General features: G+C 41.4%; 1 protein-coding gene across 1 annotated transcript in view; it reads right to left on the bottom strand.

Annotated features, from left to right (window-relative positions):
- The window catches only part of LOC144595643 (uncharacterized), a 53,441-nt gene extending 35,636 nt beyond the window's left edge, over positions 1-17,805 (bottom strand). The window contains exons 1-9 of the mRNA XM_078403220.1: positions 17,585-17,805; positions 17,332-17,480; positions 17,114-17,239; positions 16,781-16,942; positions 15,947-16,076; positions 14,881-15,011; positions 13,785-13,944; positions 13,417-13,520; positions 13,198-13,293 (exon numbers count right to left, since the gene is read on the bottom strand). Coding sequence (XP_078259346.1) covers positions 13,198-13,293; positions 13,417-13,520; positions 13,785-13,944; positions 14,881-15,011; positions 15,947-16,076; positions 16,781-16,942; positions 17,114-17,239; positions 17,332-17,480; positions 17,585-17,781 — 1,255 coding nt within the window. The 5' untranslated portion in view covers positions 17,782-17,805. The remainder of the gene's footprint in view (positions 1-13,197; positions 13,294-13,416; positions 13,521-13,784; positions 13,945-14,880; positions 15,012-15,946; positions 16,077-16,780; positions 16,943-17,113; positions 17,240-17,331; positions 17,481-17,584) is intronic.
- Positions 17,806-18,159: the final 354 nt, after the last annotated feature.

An 18,159-nucleotide genomic window follows, 5' to 3' on the forward strand; every position in this document is an offset into this window, starting at 1 on the left:
CCCATGACAGAGAGGTCAGACTGGGAATGGGAGGGGGAGTTAAAGTGCTGGGCCACCGGGAGATCAGTTGCGTTAATGCGGACCGAGCGCAGGTGTTCAGCGAAGCGATCGCCGAGCCTGCGCTTGGTTTCGCCGATATAGATAAGTTGACATCTAGAGCAGCCGCTTGGTTTTACATTCTTATGCAGAATACTCCAACTGCCTTCATTTCTTTCTTGTGCTTTTCATATTTCAATATGTTCATTTTAATGACTTGCAATTCATTGATGAGTTCATGCCTGGAACAAAATCATGGAAACATTCAGCAGACAGGCAACAGCTGCAGTCATCCAGCACGGAAACAGACCCTTTGGCCCAACTCATACGTGCAAAGCAAATGCTCCATGTAAACTGGTCCCGTTTGCCCACGTTTAGTCCATTTCCCTCTAAGTTTCTCCTATTCAAGCCTGTTGGGCAATGGTAAGGGCTGAGGCTCCTCATGAATCCGTCTGAAGGAGGGTCTTGACCCAAAACATCACCTATCCATGTTCTCCAGTGATTCTGCCAAACCTGCCAATAGACAATAGACAATAGACAATTGTCTAATTACAACTGGATTACTTCTATTGAAATTTACACTTAATGGTGTTAGCACATATTGATTGTTTTTCTAGTACAGTGCCATAGCATATGGCTAGAGTTTCAGGATTTAGTTCCTCAGTCCATAAGTTTGGAAACAATGAAGAGATAGCAAGGTATTTCAAATTCAGCATAATGTGCAGCTTCAAGAGGAACTGCATAAAATGGACAATATTCTTTCCTGCCCCTGACTTTTTTTCTTGATGGTGGTGGTAAGATTTTGGGGAGTCAGATGATGAGTTTCTTGTTGAAGGGCAGGGACTCATTTACTTTCAAGACCCACCTTCCCATGTGTTATATAAGGAAGGGTTTGGCTCACATGATGAACATCATTTTGCAATTGTGGTGTTTACCTTTATGTCAAGTAAAGGGTTCCTTTGTGATCTTGAGCATCCTCATTTCAGATTAAATGACAGTAGAGACGGTATATTTGAAGGATGTAGTGGTCTGAGTCTTCCTTTAGCATTAATGCTGTGAACTTGGATCCATTTTTGATGGTCATTTTATCTGCTTCGATTTCACGATTCTTTCTTGGCTTCTTCAGCAATGCCTGGATCGTCTTTCTCTGTGGACTGCAGAATGAGGAGTAACGTGAAAACGATGCAAACACGAGCTCAACAGAAACGTTGCACAAATCCTGCCATCTGCTGTCCTCCGTTGATGTCACTGTCCTCCGATGATGTCACTGTCCTCCGTTGCCAAGGATCCCACTCCCTTTCCTCATCTAAAATAGGCTTTGGAGTTGAATAAAGGGCTAGTGTTTGTAGAAAGGTCTCCTTAAGTCCACTGACTCTGTTTAACTATCGATGACTATTGGTGTTCTGTAGGTGTCGATGTTGGGTCCGTTATTTTTCACATTGTATACTAATGAATTGGATGATGGAGATGGTAGCTTTGTGGCCAAGTTTGCGGATATTACAAAGATGGGTGGAGGGGCAGGCAGTGTAGAGGAAGCAGAGAATCTGCAGAAATTGGACAGGATGGGAGAGTGGGCAAAGAAGTGGCAGATGGAATGCTGCACAGAAAAGTGTACAGTCATGCACTTTGGTAGTAGCTAAAAAGGTGATGACTATTTTCTAAATGGGGAGAGGATTCTGAAATCGGAGGTGCAAAGGGATTTGGGAATGCTGGTGCAATATTCCCAATATGTTAATTTGCAGGTTGAATTAGTGGTAAGGAAAGTAAATGCCTTGAGAGGACTAGAATATAAAAGCATGGATGTATTGCTGAGGCTTTATAGGGTGCTGGTCAGACTGCGTTTGGAGTATTGCGAACATTTTTGGATGCATTTCTGTAAGGGATGGAGAGTGTCCAGAGGAGGCTTGCAAGAAGGTTCTCAGGGTTTATTTGGGTTAATGTATGATGAGCATTTGACAGCTCTGGGCCTTTACTCACTGGAGTTTAGAAGGATGAGGGGGGCTCTCTTGGAAACCTACCAAATAATATAAGTGGATAAGTAGAACAATAACAGAGTGGATGTGGAGAGGATGTTTCCAATGGTGGGAGAGTCTAGGACCAGAGGGCACTGCCTTAGAATAATAGAATTTACCTTTAGAAAGGAGATGTGAAGTAATTTCTTTAGCCAGATGGTGGTGAATTGGAGGAAATCATTGCCACAGATGGATGTGGAGCCCAATTCTTTGGTATTTTTAAAGTGTAGTTTAATAGCTTCGTGATTACTAAGGGTGTCAAAGGTTACGGGGAGAAAGCAGGTTTAATGGGGTTGAGAGGGAAAGGTAGATCAACAATGATTGAATCGCAGAGTAGACTGTGAGGTTATTCACTTTGAAAGTAAGAATAGAAAGGCAGATTATTATCTGAATGGTGTCAAGTTAGGAGGAGGGGGAGTTCAACGAGATCTGGGTGTCCTAGTGCATCAGTCAATGAAAGGAAGCATGCAGGTACAGCAGGCAGTGAAGAAAGCCAATGGAATGTTGGCCTTCGTAACAAGAGGAGTTGAGTATAGGAGCAAAGATGTCCTTCTACAGTTGTACCGGGCCCTGGTGAGACCGCACCTGGAGTACTGTGTGCAGTTTTGGTCTCCAAATTTGAGGAAGGATATTCTTGCTATGGAGGGCGTGCAGCGTAGGTTCACTAGGTTAATTCCCGGAATGGCGGGACTGTCGTATGTTGAAAGGCTGGAGCGATTGGGCTTGTATACACTGGAATTTAGAAGGATGAGGGGGGATCTTATTGAAACATATAAGATAATTAGGGGATTGGACACATTAGAGGCAGGAAACATGTTCCCAATGTTGGGGGAGTCCAGAACAAGGGGCCACAGTTTAAGAATAAGGGGTAGGCCATTTAGAACGGAGATGAGGAAGAACTTTTTCAGTCAGAGAGTGGTGAAGGTGTGGAATTCTCTGCCTCAGAAGGCAGTGGAGGCCAGTTCGTTGGATGCTTTCAAGAGAGAGCTGGATAGAGCTCTTAAGGATAGCGGAGTGAGGGGGGTATGGGGAGAAGGCAGGAACGGGGTACTGATTGAGAGTGATCAGCTATGATTGCATTGAATGGCGGTGCTGGCTCGAAGGGCTGAATGGCCTACTCCTGCACCTATTGTATATTGTCTATTGTCTATTATGACTTATGAACTTATGAACTATCCACTTTAGCTACAGGATCGGAGAAGGGATGGACAATAGATCTCCAATCCCAATCTCAACGGCCTTTGAAGAAAATAACCCTGTCGATGCTGCTTTAAAATATAACGGTAAATATACTTTGGTAGGGAAACAGAATTGGTAGTTTCATAACTGGAGTAGAATATTTTTTAAATCAACATGACTCAAAATCTACGGCCTGGGAATGTAGATCTGTTCATCATGCCAGAAATCAGTTTAGTTTAGTTTTGTCTAGAGAGTGCAGAAATGGGCCCCTCGGCCTGCCGAGTCCATGCTGACCAGCCATCCCCGCACACTTACACTATCCTACACACACTCGGGACAATTTACAGCTATTTATTTTATCATATCCAATTAACTTACAAACCTGTAGTCTTTGGAGTGTGGGAGGAAACCAGAGCACCCGGAGAAAACCTATGCAGGTCACATGGAGAATGTTCAAACTCCATAAAGTCAGCACCTGTAGTCAGGATCGACCTGGGTCTCTGGTGCTGTAAGGCAGCAACTCTACCGCTGCGCCACCGTGCCACTCCCAGCATTTGTCAGGATGTTCTGCTGCACTCAAGCCAGAATTTCAATTTAAATCTGTGGAAAATCAGCATTTGCTACTCTTTTGCTTTTTTTATACCAAGACTCCATCCTCGAATTGGAGCCTCACAAAATCAGCTATATTGTACGTTCCTTTTTATTCTCTTGAATTTGTTCCTTTTAGAGTTTTGATGACCATCCAGCACTTATTCATCTAAATCATTAATGTATATTGTAAATAGCTGCGGTCCCAGCACCGAGCCTTGCAGTACCCCACTAGTCACTGCCTGCCATTCTGAAAGGAACCCGTTAATCCCTACTCTTTGTTTTCTGTCTGTCAACCAATTTTCTATCCATGTCAGCAACCTACCCCAATACCATGTGGTCTAATCTTGCCCACTAATCTCCTATGTGGGACCTTTTCAAAGGCTTTATGAAAGTCCAGGTACACTACATCCACTGGCTCTCCCTTGTCCATTTTCTTAGTTACATCCTCTTTTTTTTTCAGGTTGTGTTCTCAGAGGGTACTTCTGAAATCTGAATCTGTTGAGAGTGTCCCTCTTCTGCAAAATATTCTCCGATGTGCTCCATGAACCAAAGATTAAACACAAATTCTGAGACATAAGCCACCATTTACATTTTTGGATCAGTTATCTTTTGTTGTTCTTTAAAAGTTACCCAATTTTTGCTATGTTATACTTCTCTTTTATTTTTATACTCTCCTTGAATTCCCTTGTCAGCCACGGTCGCCTCTTACTCCCCTTAGAATCTTTCTTCCTCTTTGGAATGAACTGATCCTGCACCTTCTGTATTATTCCCAGAAATACCTGCCATTATTGTTCCACTGTCATCCCTGCGAGGGTCTCTTTCCAGTCAACTTTGGCCAGCTCCTCCCTCATGCCTCCACAGTTCCCTTTACTCAACAGTAATACTGACACTTCCAATTTTCCCTTCTCCCTCTCAAATTGTAGATTAAAACTTATCATACCTGCCTTGGGCAGAACTGTTTACAAACCAAGCTGTGATACAACCCGACAGTATGCTTTTTTATGGTACACTTGTAGACGTTTGTAAGAGTCATTGGAGATGTGCCAAATTTCTTGAGAAAGTAGAGATGTTGGTGTGCTTTGTAAATGTAAAAGGTTTTTGGGGAGTCATGAGGTGAGGTCTTAAGCCTTTCAAGTGACATTTCTAACTGGATTTGGCTGAAAACTGGCTTCTCTGATGTGGAGACATTTAAAAGGCACTTGGACAGGTACATGAATAGGAAAGGTTTGGAGGGATATAGGTTAGGCAAAGGCAAGTGGAACTAGCTCGTAGTAACTTAGTCGCATGGACGAGTTATGCTGAAGGGCCCACTTCCGTACTGTATAGCTCAATGACAATGTCCAGGAGAAAAATTATCAAATTCAATCTGCTTAACATTTTCAAAAATAGACTTTTCTCCGTCTCATTTAATTTATTTATTCACTATCTTCACCTGACCCAACATTAAAATTAGCTCTAAGTTGCTCTCATTACTTCTTCCTCTGTTAATTTTTTCATCCAGATGTCTTGAGTTAAGATAACATGCAGGTCACAGATACACTGTTGCCCCTGTGAGCTTTTTTTTTCAGGTTGTGCTCTCAGAGGGTACTTCTGAAATCTGAATCTGTTGAGAGTGTCCCTCTTCTGCAAAATATTCTCCGATGTGCTCCATGAACCAAAGATTAAACACAAATTCTGAGACGTAAGCCACCATTTACATTTTTGTAACAGGAAACTCAAAGGCATTCTGACCCCAGAGGTTAGCTCAGGTGAATGTGAAATTATTTAAATACCTGAGAGGTGGGTGCCAAACCTCAGTGTTAATTGGGTCTCTGTGGGAGTTAAACTTTACTAACTGGGTAATAACTGGGTAATGTTGTGCAATTTCCCAGGAGAAAGTTTATAGGGACAGGAAAAGATTTATTTCAATTCTATTAGTTTTCAATTCTTCTATTATTTTTTAATGTTTTTAGATTATTATTACATCTGATAACCTAATAAAACTAAATTAAACGTCATTATAACAAGGTATCATCGCATTAATAATTTTTAAACATATCCTCTCTAATCTGTCTCAGAATCATAGAGCCATAGACATTCATAGTGTTGTATCGGACAGAAATGGGCTCTTTGGCCTAGCTCTTCCACACTGACATTGACGACTATCTACACTAATCTAGTTTCTCTAAAACTAGAGAATCATTCTGTCAGAACTAGAGAGTGGTCCTGAGATGCTTTTTACCTCGTTGGACACCCTTGGACTATTTGTAATCAGATTTTACAAGACTTTATCTTGCATTAAACATTATTCCCTTTATCATGCATCTGTGCACTGTGGATGTAATCACGTATTATCTTTCTGATGACTGGTTAGCACACAACAAAAGCTTTTCATTATTCCTTGGTACACGTGACAATAAACCAAACCACACTAGAGCAAACAAAAGTAAATATCACCAGCAACTTGTCCTGGACAATCTATATCAAAGCAACGGCCAAGGAAACACACCAATGCCTCTACTTCGTTAGAAGGCTTCAGAAGTTCAGCATGTCCCCAAGAACTCTCACCAACTTCTGCAGATGACCCCATAGAAAGCATTTTATTGGGATGCATCGCAGCATGGTTTGGGAATAGCTCTATCCAAGACTGTAAGAAATTACAGAGAATGTTGGATGCAGCCCAGACCATCACACACACCAACCTCCCTTCCATTGACTCCATCATTGACTCCATCACACTGCCTCAGTAAAGCCACTTGCATAATCAAGGATGAGTCTCACCCAAGACGCTCTCCCATCAGGCAAGAGGTACAGAAGTGTGAAAACATATTCCTGTCAACAACTAAACAGCGGTCCTGTTCTACTATCTACCCGATTGGAGACCCTCGGACGATCTTTAATTGGACCTTACTGGACTTTATCTTGCACTAAAGGTTATTCCCTTTATTACTTATCTCAACACTGTAGACGGCTCGATTGTAATCATGTGTAGCCTTTCCGTTGAATGGTTAACATGCAATAAAACGTTTTTCACTAACTCCATACATGTCCATAAAGTCAACTAACTAAATGAGAGGAGAAGGATTGAAAAGGGACATGAAGGACACCATTTTCACACAAAGGGTGTTGTGCATATAGAATCTGACAGAATAAGTGATAGAGGCAGGTATAATTACGACATTTAAAAGGCACTTGGACAGGTACATGAATAGGAAAGATTTGGAGGGATATAGGTTAGGCAAAGGTAAATGGAACTAGCTCTTAGTAAACTAGTCGGCATGGACGAGTTGTGCTGAAGGGCCCACTTCCATGCTGTAAAGCTCAATGACAATAACTCCAGGAGAAAAATTATTACATTCAAAATGCTTAACCTTTTCAAAAATAGACTTTTCTCTGTCTCATTTAATTTATTTATGCACTATCTTCACCTGACCCAACATTAAAATCAGCTCTAAGTTGCGCTCATTACTTCTTCCTCTGTTAATTTTTCCATCCAGATGTCTTGAGTTAAGATGACATGCAGGTCACAGATACACTGTTGCCCCTGTGAGCTTTTTTTTTCAGGTTGTGCTCTCAGAGGGCACTTCTGAAACCTGAATCTGTTGTGAGTGTCCCTCTTCTGCAAAATATTCTCAGATGTGCTCCATGAACCAAAGATTAAACATAAATTCTGAGACATATGCCACCATTTACATTTTTGAATCAGGAAACTCCAAGGCATTCTGACCCCAGAGGTTAGCTCAGGTGAATATGAAATTATTTAAATATCTGAGAGATGGGTGCCAAACCTCAGTGTTAATTGGGTCTCTGTGGGAGTTAAACTTTACTAACTGGGTAATAACTGGGTAGTGTTGTGCAATTTCCCAGGAGGAAGCTTATACTGGATTTGGCTGAAAACTGGCTTCTCTGATGTGGAGACATTTAAAAGGCACTTGGACAGGTACATGAATAGGAAAGGTTTGGAGGGATATAGGTTAGGCAAAGGCAAGTGGAACTAGCTCGTAGTAACTTAGTCGCATGGACGAGTTGTGCTGAAGGGCCCACTTCCGTACTGTATAGCTCAATGACAATGTCCAGGAGAAAAATTATCAAATTATTCTCCTATGTGGGACCTTTTCAAAGGCTTTATGAAATTCCAGGTACACTACATCCACTGGCTCTCCCTTGTCCATTTTCCTAGTTACATCCTCAAAAAATTCTAGATTAGTCAAGCATGATTTCTCCTTCGTAACTCCATGCTGACTCAGAACGATCCTGTTATTGCTAAATGTTTCGCAATTTCGTCTTTTATAATTGACTCCAGTATCTTCCTCACCACTGATGTCAGACTAACTAGTCTACAATTTCCCGTTTTCTCTCTCCCTCCTTTCTTAAAAAGTAGGGTAACATTAGCTACCCTCCAATCCACAGGAACTGATCCTGAATCTATAGAATATTGGAAAATGATCCCCAATGTGTCCACGATTTCTAGGGCCACTTCCTTAAGTACCCTGGGATGCAGTCCATCAGGCCCTGGGGATGTATCAGGCCCATCAGTCTACCCGACAGCATTTCCTGCCTAATGTGAATTTCCTTCAATTCCTCTGTCACTTTTAACCCCTTCATCTGAATCATGAATGTATCTTGCAAATAGCTGCAGTCCCAGCACCAAGCTTTGCTGTACCCCACTAGTCACTGCCTACCATTCTGAAAGGGATTCGTTAATCCCTACTCTTTGTTTCCTATCTGCCAACCAATTTTCTATGTCAGTACCCTACCCCCATTTCCATGTGTTCTTATTTTGCCTACTAATCTCCTATGAGGGTCTGTCCAACACCATTTCCTGCCTAATGTGAATTTCCTTCAATTCCTCCGTTACCCTAGGTCCTCTGGCCATTAGTACATCTGGGAGATTGTTTGTGTCTTCCTTAGTAAAGACAGATCCAAAGTACCTGTTCAACTCGCCTGCCATTTCCTTGTTCCCCATAATAAATTCACCTGTTTCTGTCTTCAAGAGACCCACATTTGTCTTAACTATTCCGATTTTAAAAGCTTTTGACTTTATATTAAAGAGTTTATGGTGCTCCTGTCCAGACAATACCATTGCTAGCCATGTGTGCCTCTCTCTTCATCTGTAGTTCTCAACTCTCTCACCACGTCAGTTTCAAACTTTACACTGGCCCATTGGGCAAAGTTACAGCAACTTCCAAAATGGTCCCAGTTCTAGTTCAGCCCTCTTGGAATCGTTGGTCTGGTACAAGCAGGCAAATTATTAAACTGGCAGATGGTAACCAAAGTTAATGTGAATCTGACATCTGTCTTTTATCAGGATGTTCTGCTGCACTGCCAGAATTACAATTTAAATCCATGTAAAATCACAGAGAGGTATATGCTGTGTTTTAATATTTTGTTTTGTTAACAGGTAACGTTTACCTCATAAGTGGATCTACTGTGAGCAAGTACAGCAGGATGCAAGATTGAAGTGATGGGATGGCTGGACTGTGCCTAAATAATTTTGTTTTGCTCTATTTTGTGGAAGATACTGCAAGGAGAAGATTAATAAAATGTAATCTAAGATATTAACTATTAATCTAAAAATTAACTATTCAAGGCATGTGTAATGATTAGAATTTTCAAAATATAGTAACTACATTTTAATAAGTTGATCAGTTGTTTTGTTTCCTAAACTTGTCAATAATCATATTTCAATAATCATATTTTAATAAGTATCTTAAGATACATACAATCTGGATCACAACTAAGTATTCAAGTGTAATGAATAAAGAGCAAGAATTCTTGACTTCTTGAGCCTCCTGTTGTAGTCAACAAGTTCATGACTGATCTGAATCTAATTGTAGCCTCAATATCATAAACACAACCACCACTGCAATTTTTTACTCTCCTGTTTATTAAGAATCTATGCACCTCTGTCTTAAAAATCTTTAAAGACTCTACTTCTCCCCCATTTTTTGAGGAAGAACACTCAAGTCATCACCCACAGAGCCAATGAATTCTGTTTAGTTTCTGCATTTTTTTTTTAAATGACCCTTGTTTCTAGATTCCATCTCACCCTTTTCCTATCCACTCTGTCAAGAACCCTCACGACCCAAAGACCTCCAGTCAAAACCCTAAAAATCCCAATCTTTCCTCAAATAACAGCTTATCAATGCATTGATAAGTATCAATGCATTCAATCTCTGAACCATTTTGCATTCATTCACATCCTTCCAGAAATAACAGATATAATACTTTACGGAGTACTTCCAAAGTGGTCTCATCAATGCCCTGTTAACCGAAGTATTACTTACCTGGAGTGATAGAGTTGTGCAGCACGAAAACAGGTACTTCGCCTAACTCTTCCAAGCCGACCAAGATGCCCATCTAAGCTGGTCCCATTTGTCCACATTTGGTCCGTATCCATCTAAACATTTCCTATCCATGTACCTGTCCAAATGTATTTTAAATGCTAGTAGACCAAGTGGACCTGTTGGACCCAAACTTCTCCTGCATTGGTGCAGCACCCTCTCCTCCCCCACTACCCTCCCCCTCCCCCCTCCTCCCACCCCTCCCCCTCCTCCCCTCCCCCTCTCCTCCCCCTCTCTTCCCCCTCTCCCCTCCCTCCATCTCCCCCCCCACTCCCCCCCACTCCATCCCCCTCAACCCCCCTTATCCTCCCTCCTTCTACATCCCTCGGAGACAGATTTAAACTTTAAAATGTGAATAACTTTAAAAGTATAACACCAATTTCAATGAAACTTCTTCCATTAGCACCAAAGGGACAACGGTGAGTAAGGTGGGCCTAAAATTGCCGCTCTATTATGTACCATTTTGGCTGTAGTTTAGGAACAAACAAACAAACAAATGAGGGTTTTAGTATATAGATTATAGTACCTGCCTCAACTGCCTCCTCTTGCTGCTCATTCTACATACCTACCACTTACTTTTATTCAATTTCCTTTTGCATCCTGTTAGCCTTCCTCGTTTACTTGCTGTACCTGAATACTAATCTTTTGTGCATCATTCATCAGGCCACCCCGATTCCTATGCTTCTTAAAGCTTAGACAATATGCGCATTTTTCGTTTTCCCTGCCAAATTTGACAGCTCACATTTTCCCACATTACGTTCCATTTTCCAGGTCTCTGGATTGGGCCACTCCCTGGGCCGAACCTCTCGAAGAGTTCCACATGGTCCCTAAAGCCAACGGGGGCTAGCGTCCTTGTGGGGATTATCGGCAGTTGAACAATGCCACCACGGCCGTTCAGTATCCCGTGCCCCACCTTCAAGATTTCAACTCCCATCTCGCAGGCGCCACGGTTTTCTCAAAGGTGGACTGGGCGCGGGGGTATAATCAGATCCCGGTCCATCACGCCCTTCGGGCTTTTTGAATTTGTGTGGATGCCTTTTGGACTTAAGAACGCCGCGCAGGCTTTCCAACGCCTCATGGACGGGGTATGCCGCGGCCTCCCTTTCCTGTTTGTGTATCTGGACGACATCTTGGTGGCTAGCCGCTCGTGGAGGGAACATTATGCGCACCTTCGCCAGCTCTGCCAACGGCTCAGTGAGCACAGCCTCGCCATTAACATCGACAAGTGCCACTTTGGAGTTCCCACTATGGACTTCCTCGGCCACTGGGTGACTGCGCTGGGGTTGGGGTGGTTTGGGTAGGAACCAGGGAGTGGACCAGGGAGTTACGGAGGGAACGGTCTCTGCAGAACGCAGAGAGGGGAGGGGATGGGAAGATATGGCCAGTGGTGGGGTCCCGTTGTAGGTGACAGAAATGTTGGTGGATGATATGTTGGATCCGCTGGCTGGTGGGGTGGAAGGTGAGAACGAGTGGGATTCTGTCCTTGTTGCGAGTGGGGGGAGGGGGAGCAAGAGCGGAGCTGCGGGATGTAGAAGAGACCCTAGTGAGAGCCTCATCTATAATGGAGGAGGGGAAGCCCCGTTTCCTGAAGAACGAGGACATCTCGGAAGCCCTAGTGTGAAACACCTCATCCCGGGCGCAGATGCGGTGTAGATGGAGGAATTGGGAGTAGGGGATCGACGTTTTGCAGGGGACCGGGTGGGAAGAAATGTAGTCCAGATAGCTGTGTGAGTCAGTGGGTTTATAGTAAATGTCCGTCACTAGTCTGTCTCCTGTGATGGAGATGGTGAGGTCCAGAAATGGAAGGGAGATGTCGGAGATAGTCCAGGTATATTTAAGGGCAGGATGGAAATTGGAGGTGAAGTGTATGAAGTCAGTGAGTTCTCCCTCCCGTTTCTGGACCTCCACCTCGTTCTCACCTTCTCCATCATCTGGTCCCTTCCTACCCAAACCACCCCAACCCCGGGCACTTTCCTCTGCAACCGCACGAGATGCAACACCAGGACTGCAGCATAAGGGTCGGGGGCCGCGACGACGGCCTGGACAGTCGGGTTGGGCGGGGTGGCGGCCAGTGGAGCGGCGGACTCATCGCTGCTGGCGGAGGTTCGATGGCCGTTACCGCGGACATCGGGGACTAGTGAAAAGGCCCAGAGGAAATCTGCGCCCAGGATCGCCTGACCAAATTACACTTGAACATTATTAAAATGCATCATCTGGTTATTATCATGTTGCTGTTTTTGTGAACTAGGTGTGCTCCAGTGGACCGCTGTACTTCCTACATATCAATTGAAACTACACTTCTAAAGTTCTTCATGTCTATAAAGTATATAAATGTAATCTTTTTGTGTATGTTATTTAATAAATAAAATGTTAAAAAACTTTTCTTCAGATTGTGCCTGATATATATCTACTGAAATCATTTTGTTTCCACCCCAAATTATTAATATGGCTGGATAATTAGCTGAAAGTGTCCTTGAGTAAACTGATGTGTGATGGTACAGAAAAGTGAAAACTAAAACACAGAACACAAATCTTCAAGATTTTCCATTCTCTTCTCCCTTGATCCAAGAATTTTGCTTTAATTGTAAATGATTTAGAAAAGTAAGGAGTAGACTTTTAAGTAATAAAGATATAAAACTTATCAAACCGGATCACTGGTTGTGAAAACTACACGTTGTGAACAATTGTTGCACAAATAATTGAATAAACTTCAAATGATATGAAGCAGCTCTTTATTAAGTTATTTAAATGATGGAAATCAGGCACAATAATACTGCAGTGAAATACATTCTAAGCAGTTTAAATCCATATTTTTTTTATTATCATTCAAAATTATGGTTTTAAATATTTCACATCAGAAAACGAGATTATTCATCACTGACTTTTTGAAAAAATGTTTAAAAATATGTACCCAGAAATGTGAATTATTAAAACCCCAATTACCTTTTCCGTAACAAACAAAAATCAATTTTAAAGTTTGCCTGGTTTGAAAGAGTAAACTGCTCTGTTAAATGTTAGGCAGTTCTTAAGGCAAATACTTATTGTTAATTAATCACAATTTAGCCAGCTGGATGTTTTCAAAACACGGATAACTTGTTTATTTCTGTAGTCATATTCATATTGTATTGGTCCATTTGATAAATAGAGGAAGCCTAGACAAAAAAGGAAAAAACTTTGAATGAATACAGCATTAAATAATCAAACATAAATGCAAATCACATAAATGCGTTGGTAAGTTTTGAATATTTCGCCCATCCACTATTTTCATTCCATACCAGAGTTTTCAAATGCTGAATCTACTTTATTCCCTATTCCAGGAAAGTCATCATTTATTCTTCTTGGGTAGCCTCTTCCCATTCGTCCTCTCCTCAGATTATAACTAAACAAAAAGAGAATAAATGCAGTTATTTCAAGTGGTTGTCAAAGTCAAGGTGTCTTGCAAGCATGTTGTAGAAATTGGCACTACTTACATAATATATACAATATACATTTCTGCATCCTCTTAAAGAGTCAGAGAGACCTATTAATGTAGATAGTGCCATTGCATTTTGTTTTTAAATTTAGAGTTCTTAGACTGATGGGATTCTGAAAATATTTTTTTTAATTTCACAGTGAAACACTGTAAAATAATACTGCTACATACCTCCAATACTTATCTCCAATAAAGAATAATGCTTTATTTCTCTCCTTGATATACAGGGCAGCATCAAGATGTGTAACAGATCTTGGAAATCCAATCCGTCGGATGCTCCTTGGGAACTGTGATAAAAGTCTGTTTCCTCTAATTAACCAGTACTGTGATCCTGTTAAATATTAACAGTAGTTTAGTTAAGACATGGGATTAAAGTCAAAGATTGCTCAAAAATTAAGAATTGTGGATTTGCAGTTTTCTATTACCAACTTCATTTTAATTATCCAAAAACTCAGGGGAGGCAAACTTCACTTCAATTGATTAAATACAAAGTGTTAGTATTTTGTCCATAATTTGTATAGACCATGGTCTGCCATAGGAATGCCTCATAATATGATTTTTAATTGTGTCAAGGGATATTGATTTAGTGCAGGGAAGTGGTATTGAGATTGAAGATTAGAGATGATTTTAATGACTGGCAGAGCAGACATATAAACGAACGCCCCACTTTTGCTTATATTTCTTAAATTCTGATATTGTTAGTGGACTGTCAAAAGATGAACCCAGACTTGCCTCTCTCCCTTTTCCAAAAGCACTTCAAGCCATTAAGTGTTCCACTATACAAAGTGAAAGGAAAATCGTCCATGCGCAGTCGTTAGTTGCCAACTCATAGAAACATAGACAATAGGTGCAGGAGGAGGCCATTCTGCCCTTTGAGCCAGCACCGCCATTCATTGTGATCATGGCTGATCATCCACAATCAGTAACCTATGCCCAACTTCCCCCCACATCCTTTGGTTCCACTAGCCCCAGAACTTTATCTAACTCTCTCTTAAATTCATCCAGTGATTTGGCCTCCACTGTGGCAGAGAATTGCACAAATTCACAATTCTCTGAGTGAAAAAGTTCCTTCTCACCTCAGTTTTAAATGGCCTCCCCTTTATCCTAAGACGGTGTCCCTTGGTTCTGGACTCCCCCAACATTGGGAACATTTTTCCTGCATCTAGATGTCCAGTCCTTTTATAATTTTATATGTCTCTATCAGATCCCCTCTCATCCTTCTGTATTTATGCGCGTTCCCTTTTACAATAATCGAAAACTCACGCACCTTTGAAGAGAACGACAAAATTTCTATCCTTTATTTCAACCGCAGCATCAACTGACTGAATGTTTGGAAAAATATTCTTGATTTGATTTGATGTCACATCTGGGCGCGAAGGCTGTTTTCGCCACACAGCTCTAAACAAGAGAAGGTTGCTTTGATCATTTAGGCATTATTCTTATTCTAGAGTAAAGAGTAATTGAATGTACAAAACTTTTTATCAGCCATGAAAGTAAAGCAATTTCATCAATATTTGAATAAAAGGGCTGCTGTATTTTATTAACCTATCTTTCCTTACCAGATGGAATTAAACTGTTCAATTCACTGAATCTACATCAACTCATAATTCCACCCCTCCAATTATTTCCCTGACATTAGGATTAAACTCCTGCCGTGCCACTGTGCCATCCTTTTTGTATTAATGTGGATATAAGTCTTCAATTGTAGGTTTTCATTATAGACAATAGACAATAGGTGCAGGAGGAGGCCATTCGGCCCTTCGAGCCAGCACCGCCATTCAATGTGATCATGGCTGATCATTCTTAATCAGTACCCCGTTCCTGCCTTCTCCCCATACCCCCTAACTCCGCTATCCTTAAGAGCTCTATCTAGTATAGCATCTTGATTTAAAAAATCTAACATATACTGTACATTAGACTTCCTATGATGCAAAATAATGTTTTCTGTACTTTTTTTTACTGTTACTATCTTTGAAAATCAAACGCCACATTTGCAATAAATGAAAGATCTTTGGGCTTTCATAATTGCGTGGCTCCCTGCATTCATTCCTGCTAATCATTACAGCAACCTGTGAGATCATGCCACCAGAATTAGAAATAACAAAAAGTATTCCTAACCTTCTTCCATGAGTTACTCATGTTGGCTTGCCAGCAATTCCAATGGTCGCAGTCGAGGTTAGACATGCAATATAAAATGCTACCCGTTCCTTCTAGCATATAGTGAGATAATATTTCAGAATATACTAATCCACTAATGTGGCGGGATTGCTACGTTTGAAAATATCTGCAATGGAATACATAGCATAAAATAGAAACAAAAATGTCGTCCATACCCCTCTTTAAAGAACCAGAGTTCACCACGTACACTGGTAATAGCATCAAATGACATTTGGGGATCGCATCTATCGGAAGGTTTGGTCGGTTTTGGCTCTGGTGGTGTTGGTATTGGTTCTTCACGAGCTCCTAAAATACAGAAAATATATTGTTCATGTTAAGGTGGTAGATTAGCAGCAAGAATTGATCTTAAATTGAATGATGTCATCTTAATGGTTAAAGCAACAATATAATGCTAACTTCTCCGTTTTGTAACCAGAAAACATTGTTGCAAATTTTAAAGGACAGGGAACAAATACTGTAAAATTCAATGAATGATTGTATTCTGCAAAGTTCATCACTCAGGGCAACATTTTAACTTCGTTTAAATTCTGGTGATCGAAGTAAATGGTTTCGAAATGGTAATCTACACTGACACTTTTAGAAAGAAATGTATATGTCGTTCAAATTGAATCGCCAGCATTCACTGAGGAAGGGCTGCATTTTACATGGTTCGTTCAGAATTCTGAGCAACTTTGGGATTTTGTGTCTGGGTCTGAAATATCTGTAATGATAACGTGTTAATAATCTGACTGATGGTAGGACCAAGTTACCATTTTACCAGGAAAGGACGTATGTCCAGAACCCAATCGATAGCAAGATTTTATCCGAAATGGCAGATGCAATAACAACATTTAAAAGACATTTAGAAAGGTGCATGTGAAGTTCTCTAAGTAATTCATTTTAATCTGGATTTTGGTTTTCTGAAGACGTTGTGCTCTTCCCCAATAAGTGAAGCACGGAAACATTTTAAGGATCACGAACAGTAAACTTTTTAAATATTTTCAGTGTACCATACAAGGCCTGGATTCGTCTGACATCGTCGGCTGGGAGGCGATACCCATTGGTATTGACGAACGAATAGGTGGGGAACATAAGAGCAGATCTATCGTTTGAGTGCTCCAGTCCGAGTGAATGGCCAAATTCATGAGCCGCAACAAGGAACAAGTTGATTCCTGTTAAGGTGAGTAACACAATTGGGTTTAACTTCTAACATTTCACCATAATTGACATTATAAAATAATTTATTCCACAACCTCTTCATTTTTTATGTCATTAAATGAAATATGGGGTCACGGTTTTTTTTAGAAAGCTAGTTAAATCTTTCGAGTTTATAACTTATTTACCGGCTCTGGACAACGTCCACCTTTTAGCTTCATCAAAGTGAGCGTCGCCACCGAGGCCCGATCCAGGGAAAAACGCATGAGCCAGAGTCCCACTTCGGCCATCGAACGGGGAACCGTCCCCGTGACCTGGGAACAGAGAACGTGGAACAGAAGTCACACACATAGTACATGTCCACCATGGCAAAAATGGCCAGGAATTGTTGAATGGCTGAACTCACGGCCTCCAGCGAACAATATCATGATATCAGCTTCTCCTGCGTTCAGTCTGACAAAGGTCAGAGGAGTAACATCGCTCCAGACTTTAAAGGCCAGGGCAATAGCGGTGTCTATCTCTCGTCTGTTCAGATCTGGCGTGTAATTTACGATTCTGTCAGACAAGAAGGAAGCGAGCACATGGATCACTTTTAATTGGATTCCTCTTTATAACGAAAGACCAATGTTCCCGCCGCCTCAGCGAATGCATGCATGTACCTGTAGGTGATTCTCCTCTGCGACCACCGAGAACCTCTGAGCTGCCTCGAGTCTGAGACCCCACAACGTTCTTTCTTCATCTCTTCCATAGTGTCGCGGTTCAATCTCCCAGTCACTTGCAGACCAAAGAAATGTTGCATTTCTCTAATCTTATCATGATGTCCGAAATCGGGCGTTCTCCATTTGGATTCGGTCATGTTGTAAAATCGTTGGAGGTAATTCTGGATCAACGAAAGAAACACAACTTACAACAGGTAAAGTTTATAATGTATACATATTGTTGCCTGTACGACGGTACCTTCAACGCCCGGAGGAAATTACGTTTGTCATTGCGCTGCTTTATATTTGAAATTGATTATTGGTTTTATACACTGAACATAAACATTGGTTTAGTATATATCTCTGATTATACCCGGCATTGATCCCAGTCGTTTTCGTTCAATAGTTCTGTATCGGAGTTGGGGGGTGCACTTAAACTAAGCGCAAGACGAAGTAACACAATTACAACGGGGATCTTGAAGCACTTCATCTTCAGGATCTCGGAGTCTTGAAATGAACTGAGTCTTTCTGTCCTG

The sequence above is a fragment of the Rhinoraja longicauda genome, chromosome 7 (genome assembly GCF_053455715.1).
Source record: "Rhinoraja longicauda isolate Sanriku21f chromosome 7, sRhiLon1.1, whole genome shotgun sequence".
NCBI lineage: Eukaryota > Metazoa > Chordata > Chondrichthyes > Rajiformes > Arhynchobatidae > Rhinoraja > Rhinoraja longicauda.